At 45.2% G+C, this 21,738-nt stretch overlaps 1 protein-coding gene across 1 annotated transcript in view; it reads right to left on the bottom strand.

Moving 5' to 3' along the window:
• The window catches only part of TMC8 (transmembrane channel like 8), a 92,374-nt gene that overhangs the window by 54,919 nt on the left and 15,717 nt on the right, over window positions 1–21,738 (bottom strand). Inside the window, exons 3-6 of the mRNA XM_075347459.1 lie at window positions 10,501–10,643; window positions 2,805–2,951; window positions 2,648–2,724; window positions 2,141–2,280 (exon numbers count right to left, since the gene is read on the bottom strand). Of these exons, the coding sequence (XP_075203574.1) occupies window positions 2,141–2,280; window positions 2,648–2,724; window positions 2,805–2,951; window positions 10,501–10,643 (507 nt within the window). The remainder of the gene's footprint in view (window positions 1–2,140; window positions 2,281–2,647; window positions 2,725–2,804; window positions 2,952–10,500; window positions 10,644–21,738) is intronic.

The raw sequence follows: 21,738 nt of genomic DNA, 5'->3' as shown, positions 1-21,738 counted from the left end.
GTATGGCACACCTTGTGCTTTTTGATACTTCAGTAACGTTGCAGCTCTGAAATATGGCCAAACTGGTGCAAATGGCATCTTGGCAGCTTCACGCTTATTTTGCGCCTTTTTTACCCAACACGCTTCTTGTGGCCCTTGGCTATTTGCCATGAAACACTTGATTGTTCGGTGATCACGCTTCAAAAGTTTGGCAATTTCAAGACTGCTGCATCCCTCTGCAAGACATCTCACAATTTTGGACTTTTCAGAGCCCGTCAAATCTCTCTTCTGACCCATTTTGCCAAAGGAAAGGAAGTTGCCTAATAATTAAGCACACCTTATATAGGGTGTTGATGTCATTACACCACAACCCTCCTCATTACAGAGATGCACATCACCTGATTTACTTAATTGGTAGTTGGCTCTCAAGCCTATACAGCTTGGAGTAGGAAAACATGTATAAAAAGTGTCATGTGATCAAAATACTCATTTGCCTAATAATTTTGCACACAGTGTTGTCATTACTAAAAGTTGAAAAATGCAGCCTATGGATGTTTAGATGAGATTTATATATGTGGCGGTACCCAAAACTGGACTGCTTCTTCAATAGATGAATGCAGCAGTGCCTTATGTATAAATATACACATGTAGTGGCGCCCACTTAAAGGCTATCGTGCTAGTTAATAGTGAAGCACACCTCAGTGCTCTACACTATTTGCATGGCAAGGCTGATTTCATTTGCTTAGAATGAGCAGTGTACTACGCTACTGCCTTAGCCCACCACTCCCGACAAGTTATTTACTGATATATTTGTCAAATTCAGGTTAATTAAATCTACACCAGTAACCCGTTTCATGTTACTATCAGTTAAATGCTAATTTTTCCAGCATTATATGCCAGGATGGACTTCGTTGACTATTTGATCATCATTAATAGGTGATATGCATTAAATCTGAAAGCATTTAAAGTAATCTGTCAGCAGGTTTTTGCTGTGTAATGTAAGGGCAGCATGTTGTATGGGCTGATTTCAGTGATGTGTCACTTACTACACTGTGTGCTGTTGTTTCAATAAAATCAGTATTTTATCAGCAGGAGATTGACATTACTCGACTAGGTATCTTGTGCCTCCTAGTTAACTGCTCTGTGTAACCACCATTGATTAGCATCTTTCGGTCAATGTACAGTGTACTCATAAAGCTGCCAATCAGTGTTGTGGGTGGAATTATACAGAGCTCAGCATTCAGAGAACTGCTACATCTGCAGCAGAGAAAACAGTGATTATATAAAAACTGCTGCAAACAATCCAGTAAGTGCAACACCACTGGAATCAATGTCTCATCCCCTACATCATGCAGCTCTCAGAATACATCTCAAAAGCCTTAAAGTGTATTGTGAAAGGGATTCTCTTTCATCCATACATTCTAACACTGTTATCTTCTATTATGACAATGCCAATCATTTTAAAGCTTTAATGTAACAATAAGAAAGTAAAGGGAATCTATCGTCAGGCTTTTGTTACCTTGTCTGATAGCAGCATAATGTAAAAAAAGAGACCTTGATTCCTTTGATGTATCACTTAGTTTACTAGGTGCAGTAGTTGTGACAAAATCAGAGTTATTACATGTACCATGTAGCAAAGCTCAGAAAGCTAACTCCACCCACACCACAGCTCTCTGTGTATATTGTCTATTGACAGTGAGCTGCTTACCACAGGTGGGGGCATGGTCGGTCTAGCAAGCATATGAGCTGTAGTACAGGCAGTGATAATCTCCTAGTGATAAAACATTAATTGCAAGTAAACAACAACTCACAGGTAAGTGGCACATAGCTGAAATATGTGTCTCTACCCCTTATTGCCTCTGTTTTCAGATTACACAGCAAAAACATGCTGAGAGATTCCCTTTAACCTCATTAAACTGAATTTTGTCTGTTAAAAATATTGAAGCTGCCCAGTTTTTCCCGCATTTAGACACATCACTCATACAATTAAAGTAACATTGGTGGATGCCCAGAACTGGGAACTCTGTATAAAATAACAATAATAATAATAATAATAATAATAATAAAATCAGTACCAGTTCTGAGCAAAGAGCATCACTGACAGGTCAATGTTAGGAGTCAGGCTTAAATATAGTAAGTCTAAGCAGGGAAGGGTTCATACCATTGTAAAAGAAAAAGGCTACAGATCAATAAGAAAAAGAAAGGAGTCAGCAGGTAGGCCAACCGGACACTATAGGTATTTTTATGTTCCATCACATCAATGTAATGTCCATAGAAAAAGAAGGTGCCCTGCATAAAGCCCTGAAATGTGAAAAACATAGCGTAAGCATAAATAACACATAAAAGACAATTTACAGATCTATATAAAGTGTTCACAGCAGACGTTTGTGCCAAACCCATAATACAGTAGAATGAAAAGCCCCTGCTGCATCTTCCAAATCAACTTCTATTTGGGTCCTGTGAATTTTGGGAAACCAATGGCAATACAAACAAGCAGTCTACAATGACCCACTACAGGTATATTCCAAACCCAGTCAGAATGTCAACGAACACTAGGAATGGAAAAATGGAAATGTGGAAATGTCGGTGTATACAAATCTGAAAAATTGTACTGCTCATGGTCATCACTGGTATGTTATAGTGTAAAATAATGATCTCAATTTCTCACTTCTCCTGTGAACACATCCAAAAGAGGACTCTGCGACGACTGGCTCTGAAGGTTGACTGACGAGTTTCCACATGGTTCTGAAGAAAACATAGCGGGAATGGAATCAAAGACCAAATGGATTATCCACAATTCTCTATTAGTGCATGTAGATACATACCTATATAATTGTGGTGGTGTCCTGTCCTATTAAGAAACGTTGTGGGAAAGATGATCAAACTAGTGGTCAGAACGAGGGAGGCAAAGTTCAAGATCAACAGGAAACGAAGGCACAAGAAATAGGAGCTGATACTCGCGCCAAACTTAGCTGCAAGGGGATAGGAAAATACATTGTGATAGATTGGTACAAAAAGGCCTGTACTGCAGTTAGTCCCATTTATATAGACAAGGCATGGGACAGTATTAATTGTGTCCGTAATAACATACAGACTGAGATATTAATCAGGCACTTCTCATCAGTGTTCACCAAGGAACAGACTGGTCCAGGGATCATTCAACAAGTGAAAAATCAAAGTTCACCACCCGATATAATTAATTTAAGGAGATGCTCTGCGGCACTGTCCTTGTTAATTAACTAGCAGCTTGGTCACTATACTGGAGTCCTGGGTGGTTCTGGGAGGTGCTGGTTACTCAGCTGTTCCATCTTCCAGGTAATTTACTGAACATGCTCCCCCAGAACCCTGCCAGTTGTATTCTCTGGCTCTGCTCATAGTTTGTGTGTCTGCTAGTATTCTAATCTTGGTATTCTGACCCCGAACTGTTATTGGACTTCCCTCTGCCCGCTCTGCATTCCTGTCTTGGACCCCGGACTGTTATCTGACTATACATAGTGTTAGGCTAGTTTCACACTTGCGTTGGACGGGATCCGTAGCATTGCATTGTGTGACGCATGCAACGGATGCGTTGCATATAGTGGCACAACGCATGCTACGGATCGTACAAAATAACGCAGTCCGTTGTAGTTTTTTTTCCTTGTCTTTACACATCTGAGCATGAGCAGTTGTGTAAAGACAGCTGCTTTAACGGAATCCGTCAAATGACGCATTCTAACGGAATCCGCCACCATAGGCATCCATTATAAAAACAACGGACGCCTAACGGATTCCTGCAGGTTGCGTTTTTTTGACACTCCGCCAAGCGCAGAAAAACGTTACATGCTGCGTTCCATCCGCCCGACGCAGCGTCAAAATAACGACGCTGCGTCGTCCAGCGGATGCAACGCAGACACTTGCGTTACAGTGCGTCGTCCATACAAGTCTATGGAGAATAGCGCAGTGCGTTAACGGACTGCGCTATTCTCCATAGTGACGGAATGCGCTGAACGCAAGTGTGAAACTAGCCTTATCTGACTATGTCTTTGCTTGCTGCCTTTTACTACTGTGGCGCCCCTGACCTGGCGAGTCACCACTGAGTACTGCACCCATGCTGGGTGAGTACAAACAGGTAATCTCAAAGGCTGAGTAGGGTGTGTACGCACAGACACATAGTGACCAGGTCTCACACACATCTTAGAGGGGACCCCTGGGCAGACCCAGGAGGGGGCGTGGCCTCCATATCCCAGCTAGTGGTGCGATGGAGAGGCTGGAAACTAGTTGTGCATTGGTAGTGAGTCAGAGAGAAGCAGTGGAGGAGGACACGTCAGTCTGAAGCGGAGCGCAGGCACGCAGACATGCTAGTCAGACCCTGCAAGTGTAGTGGCTGTTTACGGGGCAGTTCGGTTGCCACACAGTCAGCCTGAAAGACACCTCAGGAAGAAGCGGGGTGATTGAGTATGGGGACTCCTGGTAGACCAGGCACGCAGGGGAAGCAGGTTCCTGAAGTAGGCTCAAGTTTAACTACCTACTAAACCTGCCGGTGAGGGAACTCCAAGTGTCTCACCAAACAACACAGAGTCCGCAGCATCAGCAGCAATGAGGGGGCCCAAAAGTGAGATAGGGCAAGAAGCCATCTTTACTTGGTCTATGCTGCCAGCAAATGGGCCAGAAAGGGGAGAAAAGGCAGATGCGACTTCCCTGAATGAATCCCATATACTTCAAGTTGGGGGTTATCCGAAACAAGAAGTGCAAGGAAGGCGAGCTTACAGTCACCCCTAAACCAGCCTGAAGGATACCTGGTTCCCTCTGGTTCATCTCAGCATCGCCCGGGTTGCCTCACTCTACCACCAGCAAGTGAGTAAACAGTTAAAAGACATTTCTGGACTGAGACTGAGTTATTCTGCGACCTGTGGTTCCACACACATACACCCGAGCCCCTGGGAGCCCTCATTCTCGGGAGGCCCCACCATCTAACTGCAAGTGTCATCAGCCCCAGACGCTCGTTAAACTGCAGTGGTGGACCCCTATCACCTTGACCACAAAACCGAGAGTGGCGTCACGACTCCTATGAAAGTGAACCTGACATACCTGTTGCCAGAAGGGTCCCTACAGAGAAGTCCCCGCAGTGTCCCGCAGGTGATTGCTGCAGCGCTGTGGTGGGCGACTCACTACTATGTTCTCTTCTGGTATTGTGACCCTCGGATTGTGCCCTGACTACGTCTCGGTTTACCCCTTATGATTATACATGACTACTGTTACCAGACCTCGGCATTCCTTACTACCCTTCCGATCATGCGACTCCGTAAGGTTCTGACAAGCGTTACAGACTTATTTGTAGGAGGGGGCGAACTACGCCAAGTCCTGCATAAGAAGTACTAGTATATTGTAAACCTAATGTATATAAGTATAATGTACAGTATATATATATGTACAATAATGCAGGATGTAGCAGAGCTGATTGGGTGCAGTGCTCGGCGCCCTTAGCAATTGTAGGTATATGATTGTTATAAACTGTAAAACATGTATAAGGTGTAATGTAGAGGACTGGACCCTCGTGCTGTTAGGTGGGAGAAATTAGTGCAGGGCCAGGAGTACTGTAAATATAGGACAGTTAAGTACTATAGTTAGGAAGTTGTACAGTGGGGAAAAAAGTGTTTAGTCAGCCACCAATTGTGCAAGTTCTCCCACTTAAAAAATGAGAGAGGCCTGTAATTGACATCATAGGTAGACCTCAACTATGAGAGACTCCTTTGCAGCCCTGGCGGTGTGCTTGGGATTATTATCATGCTGAAAGACTCAGCCACGTTTCATCTTCAATGCCCTTGCTGATGGAAAGAGGTTTGCACTCAAAATCTAACGATACATGACCCCTTTCATTATTTCATGTACACAGATCAGTCATCCTGGTCCCTTTGCAGGGAAACACCCCCAAGTCTTGATGTTGCCACCCCCATGCTTCACAGTAGATATGGTGCTCTTTGGATGCAACTCAGCATTCTGTCTCCTTCAAACATGATGAGTTGTGTTTCTACCAAACAGTTCTACTTTGGTTTCATCAGACTATATGACATTCTCCTAATACTCTTCTGAATAATCCAAATGCTCTCTAGCAAACTTCAGATGAGCCCGGACATTTACTGTCTTTAGCAGGGGAACACGTCTGGCACTGCAGGATCTGAGTCCCTGGCGGCGTAGTGTGTTACTGATGGTAGACTTTGTTATCGTGGTCCCAGCTCTATGTAGGTCATACACTAGGTTCCCCCATGTGGTCCTGGAACTTTTGCTCACCGTTCTTCTGATCATTTTAACCCCGTGGGGTGAGATCTTGTGTGGAGCCCCTGATCGAGGGAGATTATCAGTGGTCTTCTGATCATTTTAACCCCATGGGGTGAGATCTTGTGTGGAGCCCCTGATCGAGGGAGATTATCAGTGGTCTTGTATGTTTTCCATTTTCTTATTATTGCTCCCACAGTTGATTTCATCACACCAAGCTGCTTGCCTATTGCAGATTCATTCTTCCCAGCCTGGTGCAGGGCTACAATTTTGTTTCTGGTGTCCTTCGACAGCTCTTTGGTCTTCACCATAGTGGAGTTTGGGGTGTGACTGTTTGAGGTTATGGAAAGTTGTCTTTTATACTGATAAGTTCAAATGTATCGCCACGGGGCTCGGCCGGCTGCCGAGCCGCTCGGATCCGTGCTCGTCGGTGGGTGGCTCGAGCTCTCCACGGACCCGAGGGTCACGTCGCTCTGAAAGGGGGTTGGCGCTACCCGTTGGGACTTTGGTGGGGAGGTCCACGGCCGGAGCCGCAGTGGTTTGCAGGGGATTTAAGTTTGTGACGCCACCCACGGGTTGTGGTGAATGGATGGACACCACCGCTGCCGTTGACTAGGCTCCTGGGGACGGTGTTGCGCAGCTTGGTGTTGACCCCCTCCGTGGGTAGGGGGATGATGGTCCCAGGGGCCCGAGGGAGGTGCTGAGGCAAGGGAATGAATGCGTGCTGGGGTGTTGGTGCGGTGCGTCACAGTACGCGGCCCGAAGGCACTGGTGTACTCACTATGATAAACACGCTGGAGTCTCTGGCAAACCAAACAAGATGGTGAACGGTTCCCGCAGCCGGCTGCAGCTTTTCCCCTTTACAGGTTGGTGGTTTCCGCCTTTCTCCTGCACCTCTCTTGTGTAAAAATCATGACTCCTATGCCTGAGCAATGGTAGTCCGCTCCACGGCTTGCTATGTGTCGGGAGAGCACTTTTTGCCCGCAGACGCTGGCCCCTCAGGTCTCTATGCCTGGGCGGTGGCTTTACCCCTATGGTTGGGCTGTTATCTTCAGTCGGGTCTTATGTGGGAAAGGTCCTAAAGTCCAGTCCTCAATCAGTTGATTTGACTCGGCCCAGTTGTTTCTGGGCTTCGTACTGGGTCTGAGTACCCCTCCTGGTGCTCCGGTTTCTAATCGGTTCCCCGGTTCGGTACCGGCGGGCCACCGCCCGTCCCCGGTCCTTACGGTTCCTCCGGCTGTAATCCCAGCTCTTGCAGACGGCCACCACCATCTGCCTCCTTGCCAGAGGTGACTGGGCTCCAACCCAGACACCTGGTGTAGACTTTGGCAGGCCTGAGCACAAGTCTGCCCTTGAACTTGACTTCACTTCACTCCACTGTCAAAGCTCAACTCTTAACTAACTAACTGTTTTCCCGCCTCTGGGCCTGTGATCTCCTCGGTGGGTGGAGGCAACCGCCTGGCTCCGCCCCCCTGGTGTGTGTGTGTGTGTGTGTGTGTGTGTGTGTGCTAGTCCAGGGCGTCACACAAACACGTGCCATTACTACAAGTAATGAGTGGAGGACAGAGGAGCCTCTTAAAGAAGAAGTTACAGATCTGTGAGAGCCAGAAATCTTGCATGTTTTTAGATGACTAAATGCTTATTTTCCATCATAATTTGCAAGAAAAATCTTACCAAATCAGACAAGGTGATTTTCTGGATTTGTTTTCTAATCTTGTCTCTCATAGTTGTGGTCTACCTATGATATCAATTACAGGCATAATCTCATCTTTTTAAGAGGGAAAACTTGCACAATTGGTGGCTGACTAAATACTGTTTTTCCCGACTGTAGATATAACTAGGGATCAAGCTGCAGGAGTGGAGATGATGGAAATAGTTAGATAGCTAATAGGATAGAATAGGAACACAGGAAGAGCAGCAAGGAGGGAGGAGTGAGCAAAAGGTTCAGAAGCAGAGAGGAGTTTGTTAGGCCCTGTGCGCACTAGAAAATGAAATTTTCTTAAGAAAATTCCACAGCCTCTGAAAGATTACCGCACCTGCGTTAAAAAAAAACGCAGCAAACAGCACCCAAAAACTGCATGCGGATTTACCACTTTTTGCCGTGGTTTTGCAGCGGTATTGCCGCAGTTTTTCCACAGTTTGTTAACTGCGTTTTTTTACCACTTTCTATGGCAAAAACCGCAGATACCTGTTGAAAAGAAGTGATATGCTCATTACTTCCACGGCAAAACCCGCAGGGACAAAAAAACACAGTGTGAACACAGCATTTTTTAATCCCCATAGGTTTTGCTGGGGAATGACTGCAGAAATGTTATAAACATTTTCTGCAGCATTTCTTCAGCGAAATCCGTGGCAATTTCACAGTAAAATCTGCAGCGTTTGCACAGGGCCTTAATTAGTAAAGCAGCAGGAGCTGAAGTATACAGACAGAGGCCCTGAGCCAGGGTCTGTCTAGGAAGGGAGGAATCCTCCCGTATATCAAGACCTCACATTGCTGACGGTTTGTAGAGCATCCTGAGATAGGTGATACGTTGGGGTACAGCAACACCGCTGACGGGTACTTGAACTGGTCAGGAGCTGCTATGCACCCGAGGGTCCTTGTGAGACACTGCAGCCACACGGAAAGGATACAGGGGAGAAAGCTTACATAGGACACAGCTTCTGGAGGATAGTGCCTAGGGCGAGTGCCTGGAAGATAGAAGTTTCTCCCTAGGAGAGCAGACACAGCATGAGTGGTCCTAAGGGCCTGAAGCACGGAAGAAGACTGATCTGCAATAAAGGTTCCTGTTTGTTTTACCAGAGACTGACGTGTGTTCTATGTCACCCTCCCCGTCTATGACAAGCAACCAGCAAGTAAAGGTGAAGGTGACCCTGAACATAATGACAATTGCCTTATTCCTCAATGGGAGCATCCCACGCACATACAGTGCCTTGCAAAAGTATTTGGCCCCCTTGAATGTTTCAACCTTTTCCCACATTTCAGGCTTCAAACATAAAGATAAAACAATTTAATTGTTTAATTGTTGTTAAGTGTGGCGTCTCAGGTCTTTTGCAGACTCCAACAGGTTTTCTTCAAGAATGGTCCTGTATTTGGCTCCATCCATCTTCCCATCAATTTTAACCATCTTCCCTGTCGCTGCTGAAGAAAAGCAAGCCCAAACCATGATGATGCCACCACCATGTTTGACAGTGGGGATGGTGTGTTCAGGGTGATGAGCTGTGTTGCTTTTACATCAAACATATCGTTTAGCATTATGCCCAAAAAGTTCAATTTTGGTTTCATCTGACCAGAGCACCTTCTTCCACATGTTTGGTGTGTCTCCCAGGTGGCTTGTGGCAAACTTTAAACGACACTTTTTATGGATATCTTTGAGAAATGGCTTTCTCCTTGCCGCTCTTCCATAAAGGCCAGATTTGTGCAGTGTACGACTGATTGTTGTCCTATGGACAGACTCTCCCACCTCAGATGTAGATCTCTGCAGTTCATCCAGAGGGATTATGGACCTCTTGGCTATATCATCTCTGATCAATCTTCTCCTTGTTTAAGATAAAAGTTTAGAGGGACGGCCGGGTCTTAGTAGATTTGCAGTGGTATGATACTTCTTCCATTTCAATATGATCGCTTTCACAGTGCTCCTTGGGATGTTTAAAGTTTTGGAAATCTTTTTTTATACAAATCCAGCAAACTTCACTACAGTATCATGGTCCTGGCTGTCGTGTTCCTTGGTCTTCATGAAGCTCTCTGTGCTTTAAACAGAACTCTGAGACTATCATAGACCAGGTGCATTTATACGGAGACTTCATTATACACAGGTGGATTATATTTATCATCATCAGTGATTTAGGACAACATTGGATCATTCGGAGATCCTCAGCGAACTTCTAGAGTGAGTTTGCTGCACATAAAGTAAAGGGGACGAATAATATTGCACGCCCCACTTTTCAGTTTTTTATTCTTTACAAAAGTTTAACATAAGCAATACATTTCGTTCTACTTCACAATTGTGCTCCACTTGTTCAAATGTTTTATCTTTATGTTTGAAGCCTGAAATGTGGGAAAAGGTTGAAAAGTTCAAGGGGGCCAAAAACATTTGCAAGGCAGTGTATATATTTCATGAAGCTAGGGGAAGCAGTGTCGGCAATCACCCGACTCCCCTCTTCAACTTCACCAACAGCCACTTGCTTAACCTTACCGTATGCACCCCAGACCACTGGGTATTGCTCTATGAATAATGCATGTCTGACAGAGACTTTTGCTGAATTGCTCACCTCTGATAGCAGTGAGTGTTTTTTCCCATAATATGAAGGATGAAAGTACTTGTTTCCCTTTGTTCCAAGCTGGTACACATTGTTGTTTCTGAGTCCATGGAATCCAAAAACTGGTATTATTGTCCTCAGACTGCCTTAGTTCCCTGTAAAAGAAAAACTAGCAATCATTACCCAATATCATAGTAAGATATTTGATACAGTATATGATATATTAAATGTAAAAAAAAAAATCCAGCGTATCAGTCCAGGGAAATTTCAATAAAAATTAACTTTTATTTTGCAAAAATTAAAAAAAACATTCCATGTAAAGTACAGACCAAAAGTTTGGACACATCTTCTCATTCAAAGAGTTTTCTTGATTTTCATGACTCTGAAAATTGTAGATTCACATTGAAGGCATCAAAACTATGAATTAACACATGTGGAATGAAATACTTAACAAAAAAGTGTGAAACAACTGAAAATATGTCTTATATTCTAGGTTCTTCAAAGTAGCCACCTTTTGTCAATAGTAAATATAACTATTCTTTTCTTTTAATCTAGCATCAAATTCTCCAGAAAATCTATTTAATCTGGCTCAAGATCGGTACTGGATTCACATCTCAGGAGCTTGTAAGCACAGAATGTCTGGCACTCATACAAGTTATGGCAAAGGTGGTGGGATTGGCTCACAGTCCAATATTAAGTGGCCTAATATGTAGCCACAATATGTTTAATATGGGAGCCTCCCAATTTTGCTGACAAATGAGGAGAGAAGGATCCAGACTTCTGGCACCGCAACTAGAGTCTGGCAGAGGCTCCTAAAATAACGAACATGTAAAAATAATTGGCTAAGTGGAATGTTCCTGTGTATGTGGGAGTCAATAGAGAGACTTCTAGGCTTAGGCCAGTGTCACACTTGCGTTGTTTTGACGCAAATGGAATCCGTCACTAATGTAGTACAGTTCATTTATTTACAGTGGAAGAGCGACACCATGTTTCCTGCACTACCCACATGTGTCCACATGGGGTCGCGCTTACACTGTAAATAAATGAACTGTACTACATTAGTGATGGAGTCCGTTTGCGTCAAAACAACGCAAATGTGAAACCGGCCTTAGCCAAGTATTCCTGTGTAGGGGGAGCCAGAAGATAGCTGTTGGCTGAACAATCATTCAGTCAATAGTAATCTAAAGTTTATAGAGGCCTTTAGACTCTAGTCTTTAAAGTAATCCATGCCTTAAAGGGAACCTGACTACAGATACATGCTGCCCGAACCACAAGCAGCACGGATCAGACACTGCCTGTTTGATTACAGCCATGTATGTTAGACTGAAATGCTGTGGCGTTTCAGAGGAGAACATACTTTTAAAGCTGCCAGATGAGAAGTCGAGAAAGCAGGTCCCCGGCCACTGCAGTAATTGTCTGTGGGACTGGAGTCCAGCGCATGCTGACTCCGCTCACAAACTATATCCAGACGCTGGCACTGGCCAGTGTCAAAACGTAATTCTCCCTTTTATGAGCCACAGCTTTCAGGGAACAAAAGCTTAAAAGAAAAAAAAAATTGGATTGTGTTGCCATTTACTGAGAGTAATAGTATGACATAGGCCGGGAAGGCATTAAATGGTATCCTCAACTTGGCTCCTGAGCAATCCAAAGCTCTTCAGTTTCCTTACAATCTCCTTACTTCCTGGTCTCCTTCCACCTGGAAAGGCAGGTTCTCCTACTTGATTGACAGTTCTGGTGATAGCACAGCTGTAGCTTTAGTAGAATTCTAAGCTCAGCACAAGATCTGCTGTAACACATTCAGGTATCAATGGTTTGTTCTCAGTCTACACCAATATCACCAAAACACACAAATCATGACAGCAAGAGCCGAGAATTGTCATAAGGAGAATTGTTCTGAAAACTGTGGACTGGTTATTTTGCAAGGTGTATAACAGCATTTTGTCAGCAGCTGAGCAGGAGGGGGAGGGAAGTGAACAGATAACTGCTGTACAGAAATTAATGGTGGGATGTTAGGAGTTAAACTGTTTCCTGGAACGTAACTATTGTGCACACTCTGCCAGGCTCTGGGCAGACACTAGTGATAGAGCTCCATGGAACCAGCTGTACACTATGAAAAATAAAAGCTCTCTGCAGAAGAATAGTGGCAGATAGAAAAAGCAAGTCACTTGCAAACTTGCTTATTTTCAAGTTGTCTAATGAAAGAAATTTAATAACTTGAGAATACCTCTCCAATTATATAAAGTGTTAAAACAAAGGGACACAACCTTTGCACATCTAAGAGATACATTTCAGAATATACCACCTGAGCAATGCAATAAAATTTGTCTGGCACCTTAGACTATGTCCTTTAATTAAAACTCACATTAATTTATATGAAGCTTTACAACAAGGATGCACAACTTTTTATGGTTTAATAGTCACATTTATAGCTTATATCACAAAGACCATAATAAAACTTATAGTGGTATTGCCATCTGAGACATTTATTCTCAACATTAGATACTATAAATGTCTTGTAAGTGGGGGGGTTTAGGCCCTGAAAAAGGAAAGGTCCAAAAAGTTGTCTGAAGAAAGAGTAGTGCAGCTAACCATATACTTCGGACAAATATAGGTGTGTAGCACCCCTCAGCCCATCAGGGTGCTACAAGGTTCTGCATCCCCACCAGCATGCAGGGCCTACCCCCTTAGGGACCAAGCACCCCAGTGCCAGTTACACCAAAAACCCAGGTAATCCCAGTTTTCCACAACAAATCCCACATACAATGGTAGCTGGCTAGGGTGGGACCAATGATGGCCGCCTAAAGGGTGGAGCCACTCCAGTCCACTAGTTGACCAGGTGGGAGGGGAAGACTGTGGAGAGTAGTCAAGAGCACAGGTTGTCAGAACTGCGGTGACTGTGAGGAGATGCCCTGACTCGGGTTGACAGTGACCTGGTACCCAGGAGAGGTAGTTGCTGGTGGAGTACGGTGGAGTACGGTGGAGTACTCCCGAAACTATGCACCGACAGGGTACAGGACCCTAGGACAGGAAAGAGCTTCAAGTCGACCTGTTAACACCTGCACAGCAAAGGGGACCATCAAGGACCTTGCTGACCCTAAAGAATCCGAAGACTCAGTAGCAAAGGGAGAGCTGGGGACAGGACCAGAGACTCCATCCCCACAGGGTTCACACTACTGTCAGGCGGACAGTAAACACAGACCGGGGGACCCCCAGTGTTCCATACTACGGGGACCCACTTACCAGAGACAGGTGCAGAGGAAGAAGGTACCAGAGAACCAGACTGGCACTGGGACGACGGGGACCTGGAGGCGAAACCAGCCGGCCTCAGGCAACCAGTTAACATTCAAGTGAGTAAACCAGTTGCACTGAATACCTGTCTGGACTGCTTCTTCCGACGCCCACCGCACCATACACCCGCTGGGGCAATTCCCTACTTGCGGAGGGACTACCATATTAGCTGCCAATATCATCAGCCCCAGTACAGACATTTTGCAATGGTGGCTCCCTACATATAGCCGCAACACCGCAAGTCATGAATAAACTCTATTCACCAATCCCCTGTAAATATCCCCATTACAAAAAAGGCCCAGGGCACAGAACCGGGTAACGGCAACCATTGAGACATTCCCAACAGAGACTCTGCTTGGAACAGAGTACTCCATATCCCTGGGTGCTACAACCCTTTTCCCTAGCGTCACAAACAGGATTGAACTGGACCCGGTCAAACCGGGTGACGTGTGCCTTAAAAACTGTATTTTACGGACTGAACTTTATTGCTTAAAAAAAAAACTGACGCCATTTTGCTGTGAAAATTAACTGCACCACAGCAGCCCAAAGGCACGAAAAAGAAAGCCCTGCCCCCTGGGAGTATTTGGAATGTAAAAGAAAACCGGAAGCAGGGAACCTGGAGGCCCTGCACCAGAAGGGCTCCAGGACTGCGACAAGCAACATGTCTGCACCACGGCGCGGAAAGGCTATAGGTGGAAGTCCAGCGGTTGTGCTGGACTCTGCGAGTGCAACACCTACAGCAAGTTGAGGAGTGGAAGGCAGAGATGATGGTGGTGGTGGCAGCCATGCGGGCTCAAGAAATTGGAGCGTTGCTTGACCAGGCTGCACCGATCCAGCTACCAGGATCCGTCCTCAACCAGGCCGTATTACCGCCAGAGTCAGAGAGACCAGAAGCGGTCACATCGCCTTCTCCGCTAGAGAAAGGCACAGTGGTACCAGCTTCCCCTGACATACCAGAAGCTGTCGCATCACCTTCTCCACTGGAGAAGGAGCAAGCTTCACCCTCTGACCCAGTGACAGCAGCCCAGGCGATGACGTCATCGAGAGCCGCGGAGGAGGCCGCCACCAGTGCTGATGATTTTCCCCAGGTACTGTGCCCAGTCGCTGTCGGTGCTCCAGTAGTGATCTACCATGATCCAGGTAGCAGGAAAGAAGCGGTCGTCACCTGGGAGCGGACTGTGAGTTCTGATCACAGGAGGCTGAATGAACCTGATGGCCCCCACCCAGCACCATGGTAGCTATGACCTGCTATGCTACCTGTTTACTGTTTTGTTTTTTTAACTGTTCTTGATTTAAAAATTGAAAAAGTCACCAGTTAATGCTTTGATATAAAAATGGACCCAGGCTGCAGGACTGGCAGCAGCCAGCACAAACTTGTGTTCCTGCAAATAGGTGCACGAGTTGTGCCCCACCAGGTTACACCCATAAAGCGGACATTGCTGTGTGCACCGCCACCAGGAGAGGCCCGCGGCAGAGGCGGCCGAGACCTGGTCACCAGTGAAACCGGTGACCTGCCTCCTTAGAAGAGTTCTGGGACCAGGATCTTTGGGTTGTCTGTCCAGGGAGGGATACCCAGGTTCAAACCTTTAAAGTAATGCACCTGCCCTGCGTGGGATATACTGTGTGCAGAATTATTAGGCAAGTTGTATTTTAGAGGATTTTTTTATTATTGATCAACAACTATGTTCTCAATCAACCCAAAAGACTCATAAATATCAAAGCTTAATATTTTTGGAAGTTGGAGTGGGGTTTTTTTTAGACTTGGCTATCTTAGGAGGATATCTGTTTGTGCAGGTATCTATTACTGTGCAGAATTATTAGGCACTTAATAAAAACCAAATATATTCCCATCTCACTTGTTTATTTTCACAAAGTAAACCAATATAACTGCATAAAATTTAGAAATAAACATTTCTGACATGCAAAAATGAAACCCCAAAAAATAGTGACCAATATAGCCACTTTTATTTATGAAGACACTCAACAGCCTACCATCCATAGATTCTGTCAGTTGCTTGATCTGTTTACGATCAACATTGCGTGCAGCAGCCACCACAGCTTCCCAGACACTGTTCCGAGAGGTGTACTGTTTTTCCTCCCTATAGATCTTATATTTTATGAGGGACCACAGGTTCTCTTATGAGGTTCAGATCAGGTGAACAAGGGGGCCATGTCATTATTTTTTTCATCTTTTAGATCTTTACTGTTCAGCCACGGTGTGGAGTAATTGGATGCATGTGATGGAGCATCGTCCTGCATCAAAATCATGTTTTTCTTGAACGATACTGACTTCTTCCTGTACCACTGCTTGAAGACGTTGTCTTCCAGAAACTGGCAGTAAGTCTGGGAGTTGAGCTTCACTCCATCCTCAACCCGAAAAGGTCCCACAAGTTAATCTTTGATGATACCAGCCCATACCAGTACCCCACCTCCCCCTTGCTGGCGTCTGAGTCGAAATGGAGCTCTCTGCCTTTTACTGATCCAGCCTCTGGCCCATCCATCTGGCCCATCAAGAGTCACTCTCATTTCATCAGTCCATAAAACCTTTGAAAAATCAGTCTTAAGATATTTCTTAGCCCAGTCTTGACGTTTCATCTTATCTTTCTTGTTCAAAGGTGGTCGTTTTTCAGCCTTTCTTACCTTGGCCATGTCCCTGAGTATGGCACACTTTGTGCTTGTTGATACTCCAGTAACGTTGCAGCTCTGAAATATGGCCAAGCTGGTGGCAAATAGCATCTTGGCAGCTTCACGCTTGATTTTCCTCAATTCATGGACAGTTATTTTGCGCCTTTTTTGCCCAAAACACTTCTTGCAACCCTGTTGGTCATTTGCCATGAAACGCTTGATTATTTGGTGATCACGCTTCAAAAGCTTGGCAATTTCAAGACTGCTGCATCCCTCTGCAAGACATCTCACAATTTTGGACTTTTCAGAGCCCATCAAATCTCTCTCTGACCCATTTTGCCAAAGGAAAGGAAGTTGCCTAATAATTAAGCACACCTTATATAGGGTGTTGATGTCATTACACCACACCCCTCCTCATTACAGAGATGCACATCACCTGATTTACTTAATTGATAGTTGGCTCTCAAGCCTATAAAGCTTGGAGTAGGACAACATGTATATGTGATACATGTGTACATGTGATCAAAATACTCATTTGCCTAATAATTCTACACACAGTGTATTCTGAGAGTGCTTGACAGACGAGGGCATATCCTCCCCTTGTAAAGTGTGCTAAATGCGGGGTTTGATGTCTAGGTGCCACTTCTCAGTAGATATCGGTCTATAAATGGGAGACTGCTTATGTCTTGGCTCCCTAGCTTGTTCAGCTGGCGACCGGATACAAAACGCCATGTCGTTGTAAAAAATTGGAGTTTGTGCTGTATTTATTTGGGGCACCTCTCCAGGGTCCCCGCTTAAGGTATGATCCCCCTTCGGCTTGTCTAGCACGTATCCTGAACCGCCACACCACACTGTTATATAGAGCTGCGTGCTATGTAATCCTTGATTGGAGCCCTTTTCTAGAGTCTCTGCTTCAAAGAGGGCCGCCGCCCCCACCCCCCGCTTATCTAACCTGTGTCTTGGCCCGCAGCACCGAGTTGTGGGGAGCTATGCCTTGTGTCATCGTTATCTGGGGTACTTCTTCTGGATCACCCCTGCAGAGATAGCAGTCCTTCGTCCCCCGTGCGGGTGGTCCAGGATCCTGGCGTGCAGCCTGTCAGCAACATGCTGTCAGCAAAGATGATGAGCTCAGCAGAGCTATGCCTCCGGCGCCATTTTTACTTCGCTGCCTGAGCGCTGAGCACTGCGGGCTTCTTTACCTCCGTTCCACTGAGCAAGCTCCCCTGATCAAAGGACCGCTGCTGCACCTACAGGGTCGCCTGGTGAATAGGTCGGGAAGCTTGCTGGGCAAGTTAGTGCTGTCATATGATGGTTTTTGGCGAGGGATGATGGAGCTCTGGGAAAGCCCGTCTTACATGGTCGGCGCTGGAACCAGAAGTCTTCACATGTTTTTAATGTTTGTGATTTTTTTAACAAAGGAAATTAAAGTCATGTTTTAAATCTATAATTTATATCTACAGATGCTGGATTTCTCCTTTTTCCTACTACTAGGTTGTCTGTCAGTAGAACACTGAAAGGGATGCCTAGTAATACACTGCACTACTTACATAGTACAGCGTATTATGAAAGTGATCAAGGGAATGCATTTCTAAGTTCTATCATGGGACTAACAAATACTGTAAAAAAAAAATCAGAAAAGATAATTAACACAACTATACAAAATAAGCATCGACTTGCCTGTAACAGCCTGAACTATAAAACGACTGCACTATTTTATCCAGTACAGTAAACCCCATAAAAAAAAAGAACAATAACAGGACTGTTATTTTTGTTGATACTGTCTCAAAACAAAAAAAAAGCAGAACAAAAAATGATGGAATGTCATATGTAAATCAGCAATCCCAAATAGTTAGTGTGCAAAAAGCATTAAAATATACACCTTTATTGATATAGACCTAAAAAGAGCAATGTTAATTACTCTAATACAAACAAGTCAAACTCATAAAGCCATAACTACCTACGGTGAATACACCATGGCCACTTAAGGGGTGCTTCACACACAGCGAGCTCGCTGCCGAGATCGCTGCTGAGTCACGCTTTTTGTGACGCAGCAGTGACCTCATTAGCGATCTCGCTGTGTGTGACAATGAGCAGCGATCTGGCCCCTGCTGCGAGATCGCTGCTCGTTACACACAGCCCTGGTTCGTTTTCTTCAAAGCCGCTCTCCTGCTGTGACACACAGATCGCTGTGTGTGACAGCAAGAGAGCGACAAATGAAGCGAGCAGGGAGCAGGAGCCGGCGTCTGACAGCTGAGGTAAGCTGTATCCAAGATAAACATCGGGTAACCAAGGTGGTTACCCGATATTTACCTTAGTTACCAGCCTCTGCAGCTCTCACGCTGCCTGTGCTGCCGGCTCCGGCTCTCTGCACATGTAGCTGCTGTACACATCGGGTTAATTAACCCGATGTGTACAGCAGCTAGGAGAGCAAGGAGCCAGCGCTCAGTGTGCGTGGCTCCCTGCTCTCTGCACATGTAGCTGCATTACACATCGGGTTAATTAACCCGATGTGTACTGTAGCTAGGAGAGCAAGGAGCCAGCGCTCAGTGTGCGCGGCTCCCTGCTCCCTGCTCACACTGGTAACTAATGTAAACATCGGGTAACCATACCCGATGTTTACCTTAGTTACCAGTCTCCGCAGCTTCCAGACGGCGGCTCCGTGCAAGCGCAGCGTCGCTTGCACGTCGCTGCTGGCTGGGGGCTGTTCACTGGTCGCTGGTGAGATCTGCCTGTTTGACAGCTCACCAGCGACCATGTAGCGATGCAGCAGCGATCCTGACCAGGTCAGATCGCTGGTCGGATCGCTGCTGCATCGCTAAGTGTGAAGGTACCCTAAGTCAGCCTATTAAAGGACATACCCAACAGGGGTCCTATCTAGTGATGGCCACAAGAGATAATGAACACAGGAAAAAAAACTAAACAAACAAACCAAAAAGTGATATTGCTGTGAGCAAAGGACAGTGGTCCAATTGACAAAAAAAACACAACAAAAGAAATAATACCTAAAAAAACAAATCAATGTGCACTCATCTTCCTGACAGTGGTCAGTCATACAAATACATTAATACACAATAGATTTTCCAGGTATTAAAAAAGGAATGGTCTCACCCAGTCCCTTTTCGTGTGAGGTCATGCAGTCTCTTGATCCCAGTCAGTAGAGTCGTCCACCATATACTGACCCTACCACTCTTTGGGTTAAAAAAATAAGAAATAACTGCTGCCCCGGACTTCCGTCCTCACAAGGACGGACCACATCTAAGGTCTCAAGCTGGACCCCTATGCTGACCCTGATGACATCCCGACATCCCGACGCGTTTCGTCATTCAGACTCCTCAGGGGACATAATAATTGTTAGTCAGGTCCTTGTTGCCAGCCCTCACCAAACCATAGTGTCAGAGATTCTGGCGTGGCCAAAACTGGGGTCATTTAAACAAATGAGTCATATCATTGCTCCAATCAGGAGGTACAGCTCACCTGATGTTTATTTAGTAAAGATTATGTGGATCCTGCCATGTGGGTTTGGTTCAGCATGTGTGGTTATACTTCCTGGATGATATCGCATGCGTTCCACAGAGGTAACGCCCATGATATCCGGAAGTGCTGATCAAATCAACCCCTCAGTAAATGTGCCACTCAGTCCCACTCCTTCCGGCGTGCGTTTCACCTATAAAGGTATAGACCATGATCGGAGGTGCACATCCGGAGATCCCCCCCGCGTCACCTCCGGCCGGTCACATTAATCACCCCAAAAGGGGAAACACATCCTGTACGTACCGGCACTGGAGAGAAGGGACTTCCCGTCACCTAGAACCATGTGACCGGAGGTGCGCGTCAGAGCTACAGCGCGCATCACTTCCTACCATGCGTGTCAATCATGAGTATAGAGGTAGCTGTCACACTCACACCGGAAATAGGGGGGAACCTTTATTTCAACGGAGCACATATTTTTTCGTCCCCCATGGCTCAGATTACACAGCCCAAGTAAGGGAAAATATATCAAAGACCGGAGACGCACGCTCTAGATGGAGCGAGCATATCCTCCAATCTTCTGGGTCCTGGTTTATATAGCCCAAATAAAGGAAAATGTAACGGTGACCAAGGACACACGCTGCTGTCACTCAATATATTGTCATCAATCCATCAAACCACATGTATGGATGAAAATAGAGAGCGACAGAGGTGTGCCAGAGGTGGGAAGAGGAAAATCACTCCCCTCCTGGCATATTAAACGTGGGGAAGGTTTGCATTTAATATAGATAATATGACTCAGTAACTGAGTCCTATACATAACGGAATGTACTCCCGACTAGCAAAACCCCTCCCACAGCTTGAGCTCCAAAAGGAATAACACCACCAACATGTGTCTGGTATAGCACCATTTATCCGGTCCCAACACATAACATCGGACTGATAAGATGGACCCCTTTAGGAGACTCAATCAGATGAACAAGCACATCAACCACACAAGTTTAAAGAACAAGTCAAACCCCTCGGGACTACTTAGGTCCACACAATGTTATTCTATACCACAATAGTACGTGGCCGCACAATATGACGGTACACACGTGTAATTAGAGATACGTGACTCTAGGACATAACATTAAGCCATGACCAAAATGGTAATTTATAGTGGGCAGAAATGTCATATGTAACCAAAAATGAAAAATACAGCTCATCCTGCAAAAACAACCAAAAACCTTTATGTAGCTCTGTCAATAGAAAATGTAAAAAGTTCTTGGATGGTGGCAGCAAATTTTTATTTTAATTTACAGTTGAAACCAGAAGTTTACAATCACTATCTAAAAAGACTCTGTATGTTTTTATCAGTCTGACATGAAATCAGAATAATCCTTTCCTGTTTTAGGACAATTAGGAACCAAAATTATTTATATTTGCCAAATGCCAGAATAGTGAGAGAGAGAGAGGATGTTTTAAGGCATTTCTATTACTTTCTGCAAAGTCAAAAATTTACATACATTTCATTAGTATTTGGTGCCATTGCCCTTAAACTGTATGACTTGGGTGAAACGTTTTGGATCTCCTTCCACAAGCTTCTCACCATAGTTGGTAGGAATTTGGGCCCATTCCTCCTGACAGAACTGGTGTAACTGAGCATGTTTATAGATCGTCTTGCTCACACTGGCCTTTTCAGCTTTGCCCATATATTTTCAATAGGATTGAGATCAGGGTTTTGTGATGGCCACTCCAAAACATTGACTTTGTTATCCTTGAGCCACTTTGTAACCAGTTTGGCAGTATGCTTTGGGTCGTTATCCTTTTGGAAGACCCCCTGTCCGCCCAAGTCTTAAGTTCCTGGTTGATGTCTTGAAATGTTAC

The sequence above is a fragment of the Anomaloglossus baeobatrachus genome, chromosome 5 (genome assembly GCF_048569485.1).
Source record: "Anomaloglossus baeobatrachus isolate aAnoBae1 chromosome 5, aAnoBae1.hap1, whole genome shotgun sequence".
Taxonomy (NCBI): Eukaryota; Metazoa; Chordata; class Amphibia; order Anura; family Aromobatidae; genus Anomaloglossus; species Anomaloglossus baeobatrachus.
The sequence above is the reverse complement of the archived record's forward strand: the minus strand, read 5'-3'. Positions and strand labels throughout refer to the sequence as shown.